The sequence below is a fragment of the Schistocerca serialis genome, chromosome 2 (assembly GCF_023864345.2).
Source record: "Schistocerca serialis cubense isolate TAMUIC-IGC-003099 chromosome 2, iqSchSeri2.2, whole genome shotgun sequence".
Classification (NCBI taxonomy): Eukaryota; Metazoa; Arthropoda; class Insecta; order Orthoptera; family Acrididae; genus Schistocerca; species Schistocerca serialis.
Window position 1 is genome coordinate 790,606,314 of NC_064639.1, and position 22,347 is coordinate 790,628,660.

At 44.9% G+C, this 22,347-nt stretch overlaps 1 protein-coding gene across 1 annotated transcript; it reads right to left on the reverse strand.

The window, feature by feature from the left end:
* Window positions 1-7,780: 7,780 nt before the first annotated feature.
* LOC126458027 (cuticle protein 19.8-like) lies at window positions 7,781-20,877 on the reverse strand. Its single transcript, XM_050094811.1, has 2 exons — window positions 20,736-20,877; window positions 7,781-8,251 (listed from the first exon to the last, which is right to left on the reverse strand). The coding sequence occupies exons 1-2, from the start codon at window positions 20,745-20,747 to the stop codon at window positions 7,889-7,891; spliced, it is 375 nt and encodes a 124-aa protein (XP_049950768.1). The 5' UTR covers window positions 20,748-20,877; the 3' UTR covers window positions 7,781-7,888.
* Between the last annotated feature and the right edge of the window lie 1,470 nt (window positions 20,878-22,347).

Consider the following 22,347-nt stretch of genomic DNA (forward strand, 5'->3'; position numbering starts at 1 on the left):
CAGTCCTAAGGGCCCGGGTTCGAATCCCGGCTGGGTCGGAGATTTTCTACGCTCAGGGACTGGGTGTTGTGTTGTCCTACTCATCATCATTTCATCACCATCGACGCGCAAGTCACCGAAGTGATGCCAAATCGAAAGACTTGCACCCAGCGAACGGTCTACCTGACGGGAAGCCCTAGTCTCACGACATTTACTTTTTAGATTGAATGGTTCGTACGCTGGCACTCGTTGAAGGCCCAGCATTGAAATCTGCAGCAATTTGTGGAAGGGTTGCACTTTTGTCACGTTGAACGATTCTCTTCAGTCGTCTTTGGTCTCGTTCTTACAGGATCTTTATCCAGGCGCAGCTGTGTTGGAGATTTGATGTTTTATTGGATTCCTGATATTCACGGTACACTCGTGAAATGGTCGTACGGGAAAATCCCCACTTCATCGCTATTTCGGAGATGCTGTGTCGCATCTCTCGTGCGCCGACTATAACACCACGTTCACACCCACTTCAATCTTCATAACCTGCCATTCTAGCAGCAGTAACCGACCTAACAACTGCGCCAGACACTTGTCGTCTTACATAGGCGTTGCCGACCGCAGCGCTGCATTCTGCCTGTTTAAACATCTCTGTATTTGAATACGCATTCCTATACCAGTTTCTTTGGCGCTTCAGTGTAGTTATTTTTTCATTGTTGCTGGTTAGGAAGGTAGCAACAGTTCATCGAAGCCATGAACTTCCTTCATATCTTATTGTTTTACTGGCTTTACTCTTTTTGAATTACTCAACGTGTAACCGTCGACATTATGATCAAATTCTGAAAAACAGTTTAAACTTCAGTGCTGATTACGCAGAACCTGAAATGTAGTCTCCTTGCCTAATAATTGTTCTACGATGAACTACTGTGAAACATAAATCAAGATATGGTTGTGATTAACTTCCTGATATAAATAAAATGTCTAGAGCGTCAACTAGGATAGGCGAGAAGCATCTCGTGTTCTCGCGTATACTAAAGGAACCCGTGACGAAAAGCACCGATCTTCTTTGGATTTTGTCTACATAAACTGTTATTTCTACCTTGCGAGGGTCACAGACTTATGAGCTACACTCAAGAATGGGTCGTCAAGGGACTTTTAAGCTACCTGGTTCATAATCGAATTACATTACTTTAGGACTTTTCCTACCTAAACTGTCATCTGTTTTTCTTAACAACTAATTTTGTGTGGGCGTTACAAATGGCTCTGAGCACTATGCGACTTAACTTCTGAGGTCATCAGTCCCCTGGAACCTAGAACTACTTAAACCTAACCAACCTAAGGACATCACACACATCCATGCCCGAGGCAGGATTCGAACCTGCGACCGCAGCGGTTGCTCGGTTCCAGACTGTAGCGCCTAGAACCGCACGGCCACTCCCGCCGGCTGGGCGTTACAATTTAGGTCGCTCCGTACACATGCTCCTAGATATATTACCGTGGTTATTGTTTCCAGTGGCTTTTTGCCAGTTGGGTAATTGAACAAGAATGATCCTTTGAGCCTATTTGTTTTTATTGATGGTCTTCTGTCAGCCCTTCATCAACCAATATTCGATGATGTGGAGATCTTCCTGGATTTCGCTACAGTTTTCTGGCGTTCCAACTTCATATGTTGCAACAAACTACGTACAGCTTCTCGGAGGTTCTTTCATTAGCCACCAGATCTCTTATGTACACAATTATAGCTCTACGGAACAAGAAGGCATCAGGGTGTTCTGTTAGACGCCACATGTCTCTCTTGATATCCTGTGCCTTATTACTTACGTAATGTGTCCTCAAAAATGTTGTCAAGTGCTTCAAATAAATTTTAGATTCTTACTGGAAATACATTTTAAACTGAGCAGCGATCCGTGCTGCATCAGGATTCCATTCAAAGTATATACTGCATGTGCCATCACAAATCTAGACCGTCGATTGTAATCAGTTTCGAATTTGATGCTGTGGTTTTTTCTACCCTTATAACATGTCGCCAAAACCTATGGTTTTGAGAAACCCATTTTCTCTGTGACAGGACACAGTACACCTAGCTCGGCAGTAAGATACCTTAAAAAGTTATGATTAGCCCTGCTGGTAACACATTGTTAGTGTCAGTGTCACAGATGAACAGTGGTACGTGATGACCATCTTTCTTTACTTTCATTGATTCTTCCTTCTGTTTTTAAATAATCAATTCTCTCCATATGTTGTCATTTTAAAAGTATCGAGTCACGTGTAGGCTTTCTCAGATCTCAAAAATCTCGTTTTCAACTTACGAATCTTACTAGGATGTCTCGGAGCTATGCAGAAAAACTGGCGCAACTATAACATCTCATTCGTGTCGCTTTCCACGTTCTCCTAGATATCTTGTTCCACATATGTCTACTACTTATTAATTTTCTGTCGATAATATGATAAAGGTTCAAAGTTACGTTACATACTATACACTAAGTGATCAAAAGTATCGGAACAACTGGCTGAAAATGACTTACGAGTTCGTGGCACCCTCCATCGGTAATGCTGGAATTCAATACGGTGCTGGCCCAACCTCAGCCTTGATGATAGCTTCCACTCCAGCAGGAATACGTTCAATCAGGTGCTGGAAGGTTTCTTGGAGAATAGCAGCCCATTCTTCACGGAGTGCTGATCTGAGGAGAGGTATCGATGTCGGTCGGTGAGGCCTGGCACGAAGTCGTCGTTCCAAAACATCCCAAAGGTTCAAATGGTTCAAATGGCTCTGAGCACTATGGGACTTAACTTCTGAGGTCATCAGTCCCCTGGAACCTAGAACTACGTAAACCTAACTAACCTAAGGACACCACACACATCCATGCCCGAGGCAGGATTCGAACCTGCGACCGTAGCGGTCGCGTGGTTCGAGACTGTAGCGCCTAGAACCGCTCGGCCACCCCGGCCGGCATCCCAAAGGTGTTCTATACGATTCAGGTCAGGACTCTGTGCAGGCTAGTCCATTGCAGGGATGTTATTGTCTTGTAACCACTCCGCCGCAGGCCGTGCATTATGAACAGCCGCTTGATCTTGTTGAAAGATGCAATAGCCATCCCCGAATTGCTTTCCAAGAGTGAGAAGCAAGAAGGTGCTTAAAACAACAGTGTAAGCCTCTGCTGTGATAGTGCTACGCAAAACAACGAGGCGTGCAAGCTCCCTCCATGAAAAGCACGACCACACCATAACACCACCGCCTCCGAATTTTACTGTTGGCACTACACACACTGGCAGATGACGTTCACTGGGCATTCGCGATACCCACACCCTGCCATCGGATCGCCACATTGTGTACCGCGATTCGTCACTCCACACAACGTTTTCCCACTGTTTAATCGTCCAATGTTTACGCTCCTTACAGCAAGCGAGGCGTCGTTTGGCATTTACCAGCAAGATGTGTGGCTTATGAGCAGCAGCTCGACCATGAAATCCAAGTTTTCTCACCTCCCGCCTAACTATCATAGTATATGCAGTGGATCCTGATGCAGTTTGGAATTCCTGTGTGATGGTCTGGATAGATGTCTGCCTATTACATATTACGACCCTCTTCAACTGTCGGCAGCCTCCGTCAGTCAACACACGAGGTCAACCTGTACGCTTTTATGCTGTACGTGTCCCTTCACGTTTCCATTTCACTATCACATCGGAAACAGTGGACCTAGGGATGTTTAGGAATGTGGAAATCCCACGTACAGACGTATGACACAAGTGACATCCAACCACATGACCACGTTCGAAGTCCGTGAGTTCCGCGGAGCGCCCTATTCTGCTCTCTCACGATGTCTAATGACTACTGAGGTCGCTGATATGAAGTACCGGCCAGCAGGTGGCAGCACAATGCACCTAAATGAAAAACGTATGTTTTTGAGGGTGTCCGGATAGTTTTGATCACATAGTGTATTTTGGAACTGAAATGTTTATCTTCTACAAGAAAATGCTTCATTTGTGTGTGGGTAGGCTGACACTGCCAAAAAAAGGCAAGGGGGGAAGATAGGTGAGGGAGAGGCGGAATTCAGGGAGGGGGAGAGTGAGCCGCACCAGTAAACGGCAACTGCAATAAGGTTAATCTGATAGCTATGAACTGACAGTCTCACTACCATAATATCACTGCATAGCATTAGTTATGTTATCAAATAACATTTCGGCTACCAACCCTGTGGTGTCACCGCCAGACACCACACTTGCTAGGTGGTAGCTTAAATCGGCCGCGGTCCATTTAGTACTTGTCGGACCCGCGTGTCGCCACTGTGTGATCGCAGACCGAGCGCCACCACAAGGCAGGTCTCGAGATACGATACAGCACTCGACCCCAGTTGTACGACGACTTTGCTAGCGACTACACTGACGAAGCCTTCTCTCATTTGCCGAGAGACAGTTAGCCTTCAGCTAAGTCCATGGCTACGACCTAGCAAGGCGCCATTAGCCTTACATAGTTTGATAGTTATCATATGAAATGTCTCATCCAGAATGCTGTATTCACATCAAAGAATAAAAGATAAGTATTTGAGGAGCTGCATACTTTTCTTATGAGAATTCACTACTTATCCTATTCCAGAATTCACGCCCGTCTGCGTTAGATAGCGTGCATTTCGCCCCCGTCTATCTACAAGGTGTTGGCACATTTACCAACACATCAAATCCCTTTAAAAATCCTTGAATAATAAGTGCTAATAAGTGTAGATGGAAAATAATAGAGGGTAAATACTATTCTCAATCTTGCTGTTGCTGAGGATGCGAATTATAACATTGAGACTTAAGTATCTGATTGACGTCGAGACCATTAAAGAGGGACAACTAGTTTGAAAAGAATCGACAAAATTCTTAACTAATACGTACACACATCAAAAAAGTTTTGCATCACCACGATTCCCAGAACTCCCGAAGATAGACGTTGACTGTGGATATTGTATCACAGACACAGTCCCTTTGGCTGTTTAGAGTTGCCACCAAAGGCGCCCAAACCATGCGTGAGCAGTGCCTATTATACGGAGGGGATCTGACAGTCGATCAGTTCCTATCATTCCACCAGGAAGGAGGTACACGGCTAGTGTTGTCTGCAGTTCAACCATGCCTAAACGATCAATAACGTGGTTCGATCGCGTCCGCATTGTTAGTTTGTGCCAGGAAGGGCTCTCAACAAGGGAAATGTCCAGGCGTCTCGGAGTGAACGAAAGCGATGTTGTTCGGACATGGAGGAGATACAGAAAGATAGGAACTGTCAATGACATGCCTCGCTCAGGCCGCCCAAGGGCTGCTAGTGCAGTGGATGACCGCTACCTATGGATTATGGCTCGGAGGAACACTGACAGCATCGCCACCATGTTGAACAATGCTTTTCGTGCAGCCACAGGACGCCATGTTACGACTCAAACTGTGCGCATTAGGCTGCATGACGCGCAACTTCACTCCCGTCGTCCATGACGAGGTCCATCTTTGCAGCCACGACATTTGGCATCACGTTCTCTTCACCGATGAGTGTCACATATGCCTTCAACCAGACAGTCGTCGGAGACGTGTTTGGAGGCAAACCGGTTAGGGTGAACTCCTTAGACACTGTCCAGCGAGTGCAGCAAGTTGGAGGTTCCCTGCTGTTTTGGGGTGGCACTATGTGGGGCCGACGTATGCCGCTGGTGGTCATGGAAGGCGCCGTAATGGCAGTACGATACGTGAATGTCATCCTCCGACCGATAGAGCAGCATATTGGCGAGGCATTCGTCTTCACGAACGACAATTCGCGTCCCCATCGCGTACTTCTTGTGAATGACATCCTTCAGGATAACGACATCGCTCGACTAGAGTGGCCAGCGTGTTCTCCAGACATAAACCCTATCGAACATACCTAGGATATATTGAAAAGGGATGTTTATGGACAACGGGACCCACCAAACACTCGGAGGGATCTATGAAGAATCGCCGTTGAGGAGTGGGACAATCTGGACCAACAGTGTGTTAATGAACTTGTGGAAGTATACCACGAGGAATACAGGAATTCATCAATGCAAGAGGACGTGCTACTGGGTATTAGATGTACCGGTGTGTGCAGCAATTTGGACCACCTCCTCTGAAGGTCTCGCTGTATGGTGGTACAACATGCAATGTGTTGTTTTCATGAGCAATATTTACGTTGATCTCTATTCCAATTTTCAGTTCCGGAACTCTCGGAACCGAGGTGATGCAAAACTTTTTTTGATGTGTGTATAATGATCCACTGTGGTGCCTGTCATATAAAATATGAATGAGTACGATCAGACTAGGATGTGGATTTAAAATCTTCAAAATAACAGTCCAGCATCTTAACCTCAAAGCCACCACGCTCTGTTCATTTCCAGTGCGTTCGATGAAGATTTTCAATGGCGTTGATGGCAAAAAATAGTCCAGTTCCCACAGTATATGTTTTATGGATAAAATGCTACGTTAATTTACGCTCTCCTCGATAGTGCAAACTACTGTGAATACGACATAAGTGTGTAGGCCTCCATGGCCAGTTTCAACTCGAATAAAATCATTTTTGGTGATGGGACTCGTCATCACCATATTTTATTTTTTATTTTATATGTCATGTTCTGTAGGACTAAACTGATAAGTACGTCACCGTGGTCATGGAACAAGTCGGAACATCAAATTATACAAGAAGAATAATAATAGATAAAACAGAACGTACATGAATACTATGCAGACGAAAAACCTTAAATTTAAATAGACGTAATTAACAACGTAACACAGGAATTAGCTTAATTTTTTCCTGGAGTTCCTCGGCAGAATAGGAAGAGTAAGGCATAAAGAAAGTCTTCAGTTTGTGAACGTGCGTGGCTTACTGCTAAGATTTTTCAATTCTTGGTTGCTGTAAATGGATGCAGCAGAATACTGTACGCCTTTCTGCCCAAGAGTGAGGGAGATGCGTTCCAAATGTAGAGTGGATTTCTACCTAATAATAATTGAGTGAATGCCGCTAACTCTTGAGAATAAGCTGATATTGCTAATAACAAACGACATTAAGGAAAATATGTATCGAGGCGCCATTGTGTGAATTCCCAGACTATTGAATAGGGGTCGCCAAGAGATTTGCATTTTGAACAAGATCCTGAACATGGACTTTTCACGACAGCTTACTATCTCCTGAATGAGATTTTCACTCTGCAGCGGAGTGTGCGCTGATATGAAACTTCCTGGCAGATTAAAACTGTGTGCCGGACCGAGACTCGAGCTCGGAACCTTTGCCTTAATCTGCCAGGAAGTTTCATATCAGCGCACACTCCGCTGCAGAGCGAAAATCTCATTCTGGAAAAATCCCCCAGGCTGTGGCTGAGCCATGTCTCCGCAATATCCTTTCTTTCAGGAGTGCTAGTCCTGCAAAGTTCGCAGGAGAGCTTCTGTAAAGTTGGGAAGGTAGGAGACGAGGTAAAGGCAGAAGTTCAGCTTACTATCTATCTGAAAGCCTAGGGGTTTCACCTGTTCAGTCTCACTAATCATGTGCCCATTATGTGTAATCGAGATGTCAGTTTTTGTTGAACTGTGTGTTAGAAATCGCAAAAACTGAGACTCGTGATTTAGCGTCAATTCTTTTTCTAAAACCCTTGGACTTATGTCTTGAACTGCATTATTTGATTCTGTGTCAATATTGCGCACGGAATCCTTCAGTACCAAGACAACCATAAAACCGACGTTTCGATCGTCTTTGCAGCAGTCCTCTTCAGGCAACTAAACAGCATATTGTAGTTACATACCGAGAAGTTGGAGACTGCGGGAAACGTAACAAAAGCAGAACAGAAAAAAGTTACTGAGTGAACCAAGTCAGTGCCGTTTATTTGCGTACATTCACAGAATGTGCAGAAGGTGTTTCGCTAAGCTGTATGTTCTTCCGTGATGGCGAGTCCGGGCCGTCTTAAGCGATGATCGTCCTGGCGACGCCTGGGGCAGCGTAGACGGGGGCGGGGGCGACTGCGGCCCCCTTGCGGACGACGGCGTTGAAGCCGTTGACGGGGTCGGCGACGTACTCGACGATGCGGACGGAGCCGTCGGGCTCGACCAGGCTGTAGCTGCCCTGGACGACGTCTCCGTCGCGGGACTCCTGCTGGCTCTTGGTGTCTCCGGTGATGGCGTCCTGCACGCTGTAGCCGTACGTGTACTGCGGGTGCGGGTCGTACTCGCCGGCGGCGATGGCGGCTGCCAGAGGTGTGGCAATCGGCGCGCGTGGCACCACCAGCTGCGCGGCAGCGGCACACACCACGGCGGCGAGGACGATCAGCTGCAAGCGGACAGACCAGGCTCACTTAGTCCCCTACACCTCAGGCACATCTCCCATAGGCTACTGCCGACTCCAGAACAAAATAAAGAGATTCTGAACGTTCAAATAACTTACGGGTTTGCTGCCGGGTGACGTCGTCGAACACCGCCGATATTTCGACAGGAGCACACCCTGCCATTCTCAAGGCACGAATGCAAGGAGGAAAAATGTGCGAGCAAATTTAATACCTCGGTTCACAGAGGAGAAACAAGGAAGACACCACACACAGAACAAGTGTCAACACAACCAAAGATAACCACCATCAGAAATATCGATAGTTACTATTAATCAGCAGGTGAGGTAGCACTAATTCTGTCCCTGTGTTTTTTGATGAGAGACAGAGCCGGATTCCAAGCAGCATTTAAACAAAATCCACCATCTCTGTTAATAAGGTTGCTTGATTTCAACAGCTTCCTTAATAACACTATCCCAATAGCTGGACGTGCAAGCCAGAATCTCCGTGTTGTTGTATTCCATAGGATGACCGGTGTCAGGGCAATGTTCTGCAATAGCGCATTTGCTCGGCTGTTGTAAGCGTGTGTGACGCTTATGTTCAATACACCGGTCTTCCTCAGTCCTGATTGTCTGACCAATATATTGTTTAAATGCTGCTTGGAATCCGGCTCTGTCTCTCATCAAAAAACACAGGGACAGAATTAGTGCTACCTCACCTGTTGATTAATACTATCGATATTTCTGAAGGTGGTTATCTTTGGTTTGTTGACACTTGTTCTGTGTGTGATGTCTTCCTTGTTTCTCCTCTGTGAACCGAGGTATTAAATTTGCTTGCACATTTTTCCTCCTTGCATTTGTGCCTTGAGAATGGCAGGGTGTGCTCCTGTCGAAATATCGGTGGTGTTCGACGACGTCACCCGGCAGCAAACCCGTAAGTTATTTGAACATTCAATTCGCCGGGAAAAGTTAAGGTCTCAGATTCTGAATGACTCTCCTCGGGACTCTATGCGCGGACCACTCTTTTTTGTCTCAAATCCAGAATGTCTTCTTCTTAAACGAATGAATTATCTTAGGAATCATAATCGATTTTCTTCTCCACCCTTTACGATCTGATTTTGTTGTCCGTCTATAATGACCTTGTAGTGGACGCGAAGTTTAATCCTAATTTTCATCCTTTCTGGGTAGATCCTACCCATCCCCGAAGACTATCGAAATGTCACTGTATTCTAACAACAAGAAAACGTTTGTATTATAGTGCTCGGACGTAGTTGGATTGTTAACGTAAGAGATATGGAGTACGCTAATGTTACCCACGAGAGCAGCTATCCACCATTTTATCATAGCCTGTGGAACGCCATGTAAAACTCGTCTCACCTATTTGGCTTATCGAGTGATTACAGTTGCAATCAACATTAGAGTTAATTAAAGGACGTATTGTTACCAATACCAACAATCTCTGGCGTAAGCAACTGGAAACCAAACGGCGACGGTATTCGACGATTTTACTTGCGGTCACAAGTACTAGAAGGCTCAAATGGTTCAAATGACTCTGAGCACTATGGGACTTAACATCTGAGGTCATCAGTCCCCTAGAACTTAGAGCTACTTAAACCTAACGAACCTAAGGACATCACACACATCCATGCCTGAGGCAGGATTCGAACCTGCGACCGTAGCGTTCGCGCGGTGCCAGACTGCAGTGCCTAGAACCGCTCGGCCACACCAGCCGGCTACTAGTAGGACTATGAGTATCCCTGTACCAGAATTATAAATTGATGTTGGAATTAATAACTGTTCACTGAAGATTATTTCGTCACGCAGCTAACAAACAGTTCGTTGACCGATCGCTCTCCTTTTACGTCACCTCTCCCCCCACCCAGCCTTTAGAGGAACGTCGAAGAAAATAGCCATGAGCACCGTTATTCTGACGGGGATAACTGATACAATACAAAAGCGAGGAATGATGGGGAAAATCGAGTATCTTCCAAACAGTTCAGAAACATTTTGAAATTAATAATTCACTTCATTTTTACGTATGTAAAAATAAAAATGCTTGATATTACTTGTGAGTTCAGAAATGTTCAAAATACTATGTCTAGAATTTGTAACGGATTGAAATGAAGCTAATAGGAGTGCAAGCCGTAAATTCAATGGATCTCTCATTAAAATATATTGTGAAATATTTCTCATTTAATAATTTGCCTAAATGCAGGCGTTTCGAAGAGTCATCCAAGAAACGAAGACGTGTTGACTGTTTGTGCTTTGTTTACTTGAGTTTTCAGGTTTCCTGAGATTATCTGAACCCTAAGTATTCCGTTTTGAAATGAATAAGTTACTGACTTGAAAACATAAATAGAAAGTGAACAAAGAGCTGTGATATGGCATATGCGATTGAATGCTTCACTACGATACTGCAGAATAAAAGAAATGTACCACAATAGAGTCTTTTAGTTCCTGTTTTACGTTCAGTGGTAAGCACTGATAAGTAAAAAGAAAAGAAGTGGACAGGTTACGTCGCCCTTGGGCAGCCCTCACTTTGAAACATTCCGGTCGTATTTAGGTTTCTCTTTTCTTAAAACTGGACAGCAGCTTTTTGCTTTATGATTTATAGACACTTCTTTACGCGGGCTCAAACTTACGCAGGAGTAGAAGGATTAGACAATAGTATGAACACAGAGGTATGAGTATTGGTTTGTGATTAATCTGCGTCGCAATGAAAGTTCTCCTTGTGCTGTAACATATGAGTATTTGGAACTTTTTTTAGTTGCCAGTTCTTCGCTAGTGGCAGTGGACATTGTGGTTGAGATATACTGCAGACCGATGTTGGTCCCGTGACAACAATGCAAACCAACAACGATTATCTGGAACTACTGTATTTTGTTTTCTGGTACTATACAGAATTCATGTGTAAATTTCGCCTGCTAAATATAATAGTGGAAGAAAAGCTAACCTTACTGATGGTATAAGGAGGTAGGCAAGGCAGTTATAGGTCTGATAAGAACACTACTACAGTACCACAGTACCACGAAAATGATTACTGAGCATATTATGCGTTTAAAGAGCACAGAGTCTACAGGACAATGCAAGCAGCACTGTTCAAATGAAGACTTCAAGAAATAGCTGTAATTTCAAAACATTGTGTATGGCTTTTGAGCGCAAAGAAGAGGTTTCGGTGATGCAAGAAGCATCACACCTAGACTGGATATCACTGTAAACATGCTATCTTGGCGATGTTCGCTACTGAGGATGTCCTTCCAGCTCGTTAACCCCAAGAAAAGCATTTATAGCAGTTATTAATTTGATAATGGTTTGGGTGCTCATAAAGCGCTTCGGGAGCGTCCATCCATGCGATGGCATTTGTTCCAGGAAGAAAATAAAAGTCGTCAGTGGCCGCTCTCCCACGGCTGATCGGTTATACGTAGGTTGGAACTTAAATACTGGCAACACTTCTGTGGAGGCACTATTCAATGGACTCTACTATTGTCGCTGATAGCACACGATGTTGACATACTTACCTCATCTCCGAGCAAATGGACTCGCCCGTCCCACGTCACCGGCGTGCGCACAATAGAGAGAAACACAGTCACTCGTGAGCGAGAGGTCTAACGCAACGGTGTCACTATGTTTTCGAAACAGGAACAACGGAGTTGGATCAAGACTGAATGTGCCAGAGGTCGTACAGCACGACAGTGTCATCAAGATCTTCAAGAAGCGTGCGGGGAATCGGCATTGCCGTACAGAACAGTGGCACGCTGGGTAAAAGCCTGCAACGAAGGTCGGCAAACTGTGGCTGACATGCATCGGGCAGGTCGCCTAGCGTCTCTGAAGAAGAAGTGCATGCTGTTGCCGCGTTAGTGGACAGTGATCGACGCCATACGATTCATGAGCTCGCCAACGAAACCGGATTAGCGCATACGACTGTGCTTCGCATCCTGAAGGAACGCATGGGCATGCGAAAATTTGCATCACGATGGGTTCCGCATGACCTAACGGAAATGCAGAAATAGATGCGTTACGACGCTGCTCAGACGCACTTGGAGCGCTATGAGCGCGTAGGAGAGGCATTTTTACGCCGTATCGTAACACTGGATGAGACATGGGCCACATCGTGCAGGCCAGAACTGTAACGCCAATGCAGCAAATGGCGTCATTATGGGTCGCCGTGAAAGTCGAAAGTGCGTTAGAGTCCCAGTATGGTGAAAGTTATGGTGATTCTCGTATACGACTGTGATGGCGTTATCCTAATGCATTACGTTCCTCCACGGCAGAACGTCAATGCACAGTATTACTGTTCGTTTTTGGAGCATTACCTGCGACCACCTTTCCGGAAGAAGCGGCGACACTTTTCGCGCAACCCACCCGTTATTTTGCACGACAATGCGCGGGCGCATACAGCGCTAGCTGTGGCTGCTCTGTTCGGTCGATGGGACTGGGAAGTAGTCTACCATCCACCATACTCCCCGGACTGAAGTCCTTGTGACTTTGATTTGATTCCGAAGAAGAAGGAGCCACTTCGTGGCATTCCCTTCAGAACTGTTCCAGAGATTAGACAGGCTGTAGAACTCTCCATTCGCACCATCAACAGAACATGCTCTGCTAACGGTATACTACGCCTTCCACATCACAACAATGGTGACTACTTTGAAGGACAGCGACAGGTGAAAAAAGGTAACTCTTTTTTATAGGTTGTGAATAAATAGTTGCCACTATTTAAGTTCCAACCCTCGTATTTAAAAAAAAAAGTCTCCTCTGGCCTCAACAACATCTGATTTTGAAAATTTGTGGAACTTCCATCGTCATTCAGTAATTTCAGTTCCTCTGAACACTCGTGATTTATATACGTCAACCCCAAGAGAATTGGTCATATTTCCGTAGGACTAATAGTTTGCACGTAGTGAGCGAGAGAATATGTAAATGTTGCACGTGGTATTTGAAGGCATTGCCGGGTGCATCACATCCTGTGATATGAGCAGCTGAAATAGCGTGTATAGCCATTAACACGGACTGAGTTGGGACTGTCCCACACATGTACCAACGGCGACTTATCATTTATTATGCCCGCCCGGTTGGCCGTGCGGTCTAACGCACGACTTTCCGGGCGGAAAGGAGCGCCGGTCTCCGGCACGTCCGCCCGGCGGATTTGTGTCGAGGTCCGGTGAACCGGCTAGTCTGTGGATGGTTTTTAGGCGGTTTTCCATCTGCCTCGGCAAATGCGGGCTGGTTCCCCTTATTCCGCCTCAGCTGCACTATGTCGGCGATTGCTGCGCAAACAAGTTCTCTACGTACGCGTATACTACCATTACTCTACCACACAAACATATGGGTTACACTCGTCTGGTGTGAGACGTGCCCTGGGGGGGTCCACCGGGGGCCGAACCACACAATAACCCTGGGTTCGGTGTGGGGCGGCGGAGGGGTGAAGTGGACCACTGCGGCTGCAGCGGGGACAGAGCCTCTCCGTCGTTTCTAGGTCCCTGGTTAACGTAACATAACATAACATCATTTTTTATTGTGTTACCAGTATGATTTCTATAGCACTGTGTGTCTTGTGTTACATTTTCGTCTCGTTTACTCGTTTTAGCACAATCTGATTGTAAAACTTGTTTTATGTCCAAGCAGTCCTTTGTTAAGCCTATGTAACGTCGTACCAGTCCACGGCATAAACTAATGTCTATCATAACTTCCAAAAATATTGTAATATAACATTTCCTGTGGTGAGATGGCTGTATGTGCACAGTCAGAATGCTGACAATTTTTTTTTTTTAAATGTGGAGGATGTGGTGTCGTAGTATGTGGATGTTCTTCGTGGTTAGGTTGTGGTTATCTCACTGCACATGAGAAATCGCTAAATGCGGAAGGATATGAACACATTACAGCATTGTGTACTGCGTACAGTAGAGCAACAGTTCGGCGATGCCGACTCTTTCTATCAGCGTGATAATGCAACTTGTCACAAAAAAGCATTTGTGAGTCAGTTTTCTGTGGACAGTACATTCCTGAAATGGGCTGATCTGGGCCAGCCGGAGTGGCCGAGCGGTTCTAGGCGCTACAGTCTGGAACCGCGTGACCACTACGGTCGCAGGTTCGAATCCTGCCTCGGTCATGGATGTGTGTGATGTCCTTAGGTTAGTTAGGTTTAAGTAGTTCTAAGTTCTAGGGGACTGATGACCTCAGAAGCTAAGTTCCATAGTGCTCAGAGCCATTTTTTTTGGGCTGATCTGTCCTGATTCCTGACCTAAACCCAATGGGTGAATTAAAACGTCGACTACACACTACACCGTCTCTGGCGCCGGTTCTTGAGCAACAGTGGATTACCATTTCTGCACAGACATTCAGACACCTCATTGAATGTGTCTTCTGCACAGTTCAAGCCGTTATAATGGCGAAGGGTGGACACGCCTAGTATTAATGTCCGCTAATGGATGTCCGGGTAGTTTTGATCAGATAATGTGTGTAGTTTAGTTCGTGCTACGAGCTACGTGCGCCGTTTGAGCAGTGGCAGAGTTGCCATAAAGCGCTTGGCGAGTGTAAACGATGCGGAAGGCGTCAGCGGGGCGTGCTGTGTGCAGCGGAGCGCGCCGCACTTGGCGATGCACCGGCTCCGGGCGCGGGCACTTGGCTGCCCGCTCTGGCGAGGCGCTGGCCGCTCGCGTAACCGCGGGCCCGCCTGCCAGCCAAGGCCTTCGGGCCGAGCTGGCACTGTGTGGGAGCGCAGAGCCAGCGGGCGAGTGTCTGTGTGTGTGTGTGCGTGTGTGTGACCCAGTTTCGGCGGCCGGGAATTGTTTTTGCGTTAGATAATAGCCCGCCAGCCGGCTGCCGCGTCACTGCCCCTTGAGTTACCGCGCCGGTGAAAGCTGCCGTGTCTACCTGGGCGTGTGTGTGTGTGTGTGTGTGTGTGTCGCTACTGGAAGCTGGTCTCCTGCCACGGGCTACACAGGCCAGTTTTGTTACATCTGAAGGTCACCTTCTCTGTAACATATCGACCGGGCCTTCTTAAATGCGCATTCGACCGAACATACGCGAAGCTATTCTGAATTCTCAAGGAACATTCAGGGTCTTTTGCGACTCAGTCGTCGAAGCTGGTCATTAGAGGCATCTCTCACGACATGATAAGGAGATTTTAAAAAAACATTGTGCCATTTAAGCTTATGTCTCGTTCTGTTGGTATTTATGATCTTTCGCGTACAACTAACCGGGCGAGGCGGCGCAGTGGTTAACATACTGGACTCGCATTCTGGAGGACGACGGTTCAAAAGCCCGTCCGGCCATCCTAAGTAAGGTTTTTCGTGATTTCTCTAAATCACTTCGGGCAAATGCCGGGATGGTTCCTCTGAAATGGCACAGCCCACTTCCTTCCCCATCCTTCCCTAATCCGATGGGACCGATGACTCGCTGTTTCGTCCCCTCCCAGCAACCAACCATCAAACAATCGTGTACAACTTCAAGCTGACTTACAAAAAAATAGAAATGTAATCAATACTTCATTTTCAGTACCTAATTATTATTAAAGTTATACAAACAAACTGAAGACATTGCATATATAGATTATATGAATTCGGTAGAATTTTCTACAATTTGAAAACATCCACAACTAAAAATAAACTTATGAATCAAATGGAAAAACCCACTCCGATCAAAAACTGCTACCGAAGGAAAGGAAAGGAAACAAATATCGACTCTGGTGATCTAGCGGTAAGGTGCATGCTTCGAAAATAAAAGCTAGCGGGAGCGAATCCCGGTCGAAACACAGATTTAAGCCTTCGTTTTAACCTAGCCTTCACCTCTGAACTATGTCACGAGTCGCCAAAAACGACATGTGGTTCGGATTTCACGTCAAACTGCAGGTCGCCTTTCCCCGATTGGATAACTGGGGTAGGTTAGCGAAATGGTAGTCGCCGAAGTAGCAACCAATTAAAAGACTTGCACCAGGCCTTTGAGCCACACGAAATTATTACTACAACAAGTCTTCATTTCCAGATGTTTAGGATGCAATATCAGCTTAAATAACGATAATGATGAAAATAATAAAATCAAAAAATTTCATCACATATGTGGAACTACAAACAAAACATTAAAGAACAAGACGAGGAAAGACACAAAATTAAAATTTTGCAAAAATATAGCTGTACCTGTCTGTCTGGCTCTACGGCAGTGGATCTTGGACTGAATAAAAGAAAGGCAAAAGCGCAATACAATCGCCTGAAATGAGATTTTTAAGATCGTTCAAAGGTTGCCCAAGAATATTATAACAAATCTGAATATGCGGAAGAACTAGGAATTTATACTTTCAACCACCACGTGGAAAAATGTTGGGAGATATGGAAGCAACGTCTTTAACGTATGGAAGAAAGCAGAATTCCAATCATTCTAAACAAGTACAAACCCTCAGGAAAGGGGGAAAAGAAGACCGAGAAGAAGATTATCTTAAAAACGTGAAGCTTGAACAGGCATATTGCCTAAACTTTGAAGTGAAGAAGAAGAAGAAGAAAGCTTTTGGAATTGACTTTATTTATAAATATCTTCCCCTTCAGCCTTTTTGATTTAAGTTTTCTTGGGCCCATTTCAGTCAATGCTAGAATGATTCCTTCCTTCCATAAAACGATGACCTATTTACTTCGATAGACGTGTCCATGTGAACAAGTGCCGTGTATGTAGTCACCATGACACTGGCTAGATGGTAAACCGCAATGAGCGCTTGTTATTTTCTTCTACTGACCTCCAACAAAATTAGTCGAGAAAAGACGCCGGCGTACATTACGTGAGTCTCAAGTCATAAAATCCTTAGCAAGTTTGAGTGCCTCTTGTTAAAGGGTTCATTTCGTTCGCATTGGGCTAGGATCGCTCAATTTGAAATTAAGGAAACAAAAAATGTACTTTTCAAATGCACTTACATCAGTTTCTTATTCTTTGCAGTGCTAAAACTATTGAATGTTTATGATTTCGCGTATATGCTCATTAATATTTGGAGAACTTTTCTGTAAACTATCGTAACACTATGCATAACTTGAACTTACTGAGCAACAGTGTCGCAATTCGAAAAGCATATGTTTGTTCCAGTAGCACCTACTGTTGACGGCAGAAGAACTGAATTTTTTATATAAATTCGTAAATATATTTCATGATAAGATACTGAACAGATATGTAAAAAAGTAAAAAGGGACCAGTGAACTTATTTGCAACTAAGCAGTGACTATTTCCTCACAAAGACTGAAACAGAAAGATAAAGCTTACTGAAACGTTCGATATCTATTATCTGTTATAACGAACAGTCATAAAAGAGGAAATGCAATGCAAATATCATTTAGTACAGAGTGATGTTGGCATTTATTTGATTCTTGTAGGCGCTTCAGTCCGGAACCGCGCGACTACTACGGTCGCAGGTTCGAATCCTGCCTCGGGCATGGATGTGTGTGATGTCCTTAGGTCAGTTAGGTTTAAGTAGTTCTAAGTTCTAGGGGACTGATGACCTCAGAAGTTAAATCCCATAGTGCTCAGAGCCATTTGAACCATTTTTTTTTTTTTTATTCTTGTATCACATGTTACTACTGCAATGCACGCAAACTTGGCCGACTGAGTTGGAGTCAGAATAACATTTGGAAAGAGTGGGGACAAAGCCCCTTCTGACTATCCTGCTGGTTTTTCTACATAGATTAGGCTAATGCTGTAATAGTTAGTCTGAAGGCGATACGGTTAATCCTGCGTTATCCTTTTCCAGTCCGAGCACGTGTTCGACAGCATGTCAGTGACAGAGGAGCGGTGAAGAGAGAATGAGTTTACCCTGTTCCACGAAGTTAACGAACGTGTTAATATTGCCTGCATTCAAACTGAAACTTAAATCGCCTTACGTAGTGACACTTCCACTAAGGATACTTAAGTAAAATATTTATTGCTACAAATCAGCAGTGAAATAAAATACAATAATCGCAGTGGCTGTTTCTGTGCTAATGGGCACAGCACTGTGTAACTGGTAATGTTGGTGGCGACCGGACACCAAATACTACCGGCCTACAGTATCCAAACACAGCAGTTTCAGAACTAGGGACTCCAGACGCCACGATAAATTGCCCTACAGTATATGAGAACAGAATGCTGAGTGACCGAACGCTTTTGTCGGCTAGTTCTATTAAATTTCTTCCTAAATCACTAAATGATACGTAGCAAAATTCTGATTTTATAAGGAATGCGTTGGTGTACAGGCTTTTACAGATGCACTGCTTTACTTCTGCAGAAGAAAACTGCGGTCCTAATCCCATATTTCACCACTGCATCCATACGAGTTTAGCTGAAACTGTTGAAAGTAGCTGGGCATGTACGACAACTATTGACTATAGCCATTATTTACACCAAGCGACCGGCTCAATAGTCAAGATCATCAAACTACACTTGTGATGCTCGATTTGGAAGTAGCTGTTTCAAATCCTGGTGGAGAAGAAATTTTCACCACTAATATTTCGCTTGCAACCGTAATGTTCTCGATCCTCAGTTCTTTCGTAATGCTTTGTAGAAAATTCCGAGTTATGAAGTGGTACGGTAGCGTTATTGTCCGGGGCCCAGTATATGTTATTAGAGATGGTTAGAATATATGCCTCCACCAGGTTTCACGCTCCCCTAAACGCCCCCCCCCCCCCCCCCCAATCACTACCTACGACACAACACTGTACGCGCAATCATTGCGGTCACTCACACGGGACAGTCACGCGCAAGATCACAGAAACCAAAACGTTATGGGGAAGACGAACCAAAGACGGCGTTTCGTTGGCAGAACACTTAACAGATCAATAACTCTATTAAACAAACACCTACAATACGCTTGTCCGTCGTCTTCTGGAGTATTGCTGCGCGGTATGATATCCTTACCAGGTAGGATTGACGGAGGACTTCGAAAAAGTTCAAAGAGGGGTAGCTCGTTTACCATCACGGATTTGATACGTGAGCTGGGGCGGCGGTCATTGAAACAAAGAAGTTTTTCGATTCAGCAATATCTTTCACAAAATTTCAGTGACCAACTGTCACTTCCGAATGTGAAAACATGTCCGTAATAAAGTATATCAGAGCTCGCACGGAGAGATTTAGGCGTTCATTATTTCCATGTGGTACTCGATGGTGTAGCAGTCGCGAAAGCGTTCTATGCTCTCCCTGCCAAGCACGCGAGTGTGAAATGCACAACAGTCATGTAGATTTAGATGGGTACGTAGACACGTGACATACAACCCACTCAAGAGGCAACAATCAAGCCGTGAACCTCCTTTTCATTCACGTGGAGCAACGGTGAATACAAGCTTCCTATTAGCGACTTATTTTTATCCGATTCACCTCTGAAGTTGTATTTAGCTTCCGCTTCGACGTATCAAGTGAAATAATTAACCAGTCGTTGGTCTTGAATTGTTCCAGAAGAAAATAATCCACTTAATTTCTACCGGAGCGTTGTGGGAGTTATCGTCTTGGAGGAAACCACTGAGATATCTGTTCGTACATAAGCGTTCACACACGAACACTATTTTGTACGGTCCTCCCATTAGTAAAAGGTAAAAGAGAGACCAGATATTAAAAGTGTCTTCTGCATTCCGCTCAGTTACTTCAATAAGAAGTCGCGGCACACTGTCATCTGCCTTTGTTATACGTTGTGCTTGCTGTTTCTTCGTGATCTGCCGCTAAAACAACTGATATTCTGAAAGCAGTACTCTGGATCCAATGTATTCATAGAAACACAAGCTTCTGTCGTTATGTGTATCATTTATTATGCAAATCGAGATTTGTCCATCACCGAATACCGTGAAAGATAGACATATCTGACAAATAGTTTCATGATGTTATCACTTGGTCTAGTATGTTACTTTACAGATGTCCGTTTCTAAGGTATTCACTAGGATGATTACGTAATCAAAAGTACAATAGGGCACTATTTCTTTCCATAGTACTCCGTCTTCAGGCCACTTGTGGCCTACCGGGACCATCCGACCGCCGTGTCATCCTCAGAGGAGGATACGGATAGGAGGGGTGTGGGGTCAGCACGCCGCTCTCCCGGTCGATATGATGGTATTCTTGACCGAAGCCGCTACTATTCGGTCGAGTAGCTCCTCAATTGGCATCACGAGGATGAGTGCACCCCGAAAACTGGCAACAGCGTATGGTGACTTGAATGGTCACCCACCCAAGTGCCGACCGCGCCCGACAGCGCTTAAATTCGGTGATCTTAAGGGAACCGGTGTATCCACTGCGGCACGGTCGTTGCCTATTTCTTTCCATAGTGTTGGACATTTCTAGACCGAACCGATCATCTTTAGTCACACTCGGTTTTAAATCGCCCTGAAAGACTTCAATGTAATTATGTCTACAAAATCTATATGTTTCTGACTCCCATTCACTTACAGAACAATAATGGTATCCTGTGAAGTTAATACAACGGTTTAGATATGGCAACAATGTAGTTCAGCTGGAAATTTTTGTCTTTCAGTCTATGGACACTCTTCGTGGCACTGGAGCAACTCACCTTAGAAGCCATGTTGTTGTTGTGGTGTGCTACTGGAGGTGTACACTGGCAAGACAGAGTGAAGCCCCGCTTTATATACCCACTGACCAGTTGCAGACCCACTCCTAAAACCAGCCAGCCTGCATTTTTTCTGCGACGGAAGCTATTTTGAGCACGGACCATCTGTTGGAGCGAATTAATTTATATTTCTGCAAAGGTGCTCGCGTGTGCCTTTAACAGTACCGTATCGGATAATTAATGACTGTGGGTGGCGAACGCTGAAAGTGGTCTCCCCCAGCATATGGTACGGAGGTCTCCTGAAATACGATCGAGGCTGCCGCAGTTACGAGAGTCTCGGCAGGCCATCTGCTGTTCGCTGTGGGAAGTCCTGAGTACCTGCTCCAGTCTTGGGCGGCGACATCTGTTGCCAAGGACGCGTGGGCCCGCGAAAAGTAATTCTAGCCTTGTCTGCTACCACGCCTATTGCAAGCCGGAACACTACGAGAAATCTAGCTAGTAAAAACTACCAAACAACAACGCAAAGACACTTTGATAAGGCCAAATTTAATCACACTGCAACAGTAGTCTATCAATTCAAGTTAAATGAAATGTTTACACTTCGTAAAAAAAATCGATGTTTTTTTTTTTCTTGTTGAACATCACTATCAGTTTGCTGGGGTAGGTGGTAAGCATAGTTGTTAGACCCTCCTATGCAATCTCGTCATAACAATTAGTAGAGATCGCCTAGTGTCTCCTGGCAGCTTCAACTAATATTTTGACATTTAATATAAGTTATTCTCCATTAGGTAGACTATCACGTCTAGACGTTTCATGCAAAGACTTTGAAACACACTGTATGTAAAAATTAGATTAAACAAAGTCCGTTGTTATTTTACAGGATGATTTCGTCATGATGTTACAAACTTTCGGGGACAATGGAGAAGAGTAAGTGTATCAATCTCAGTTCAGGAACCCTGATCCGGAATCGACCGATTGGAAAGTTGTACGCGAGCTTCTTTGTGGTGTCTGACAGTGGAATACATATATCGGCACTACTGTTGATGCTAAGATTGTAGGATAGGCTTCTTACAGAGGTGGTAGTATGGAGAAAAGTAAGAAAAAAATGTCCAGTAAATATGGGGTCTAAAACGCATGTACCATCAGAGCTATGGGCATTGTTTCAGTAGAAGAGATGCTTTTGAAAGTGGTGAAAATGAGCAGCTGCTCGTAGCTACCGGGTGATCAAAAAGTCAGTATAAATTTGAAAACTTAATAAACCACGGAATAATGTAGATAGAGAGGTACAAATTGACACACATGCTTGGAATGACATGGGGTTTTATTAGAACAAATAAAAGTTATCGCACCTTTTTTCTTCGAGTAAATGCGTGATTCTAGTTTTGTAACTGCTACCGTGACGGGTGAGAGGTACGCCGATATGTTACAGAATCGCATCATCCCCAGCCTGGCTGACAAACACCCGCTGGAACGTATGATGTTTATGCAGGATGGCGCTCCACCCCATATTGCTAGACGCGTGAAAGATCTCTTGCACGCAGCGTTTGGTGATGATCGTGTGCTCAGCCGCCACTTCCGTCTTTCTTGGCCTCCCAGGTCCCCAGACCTCAGTCCG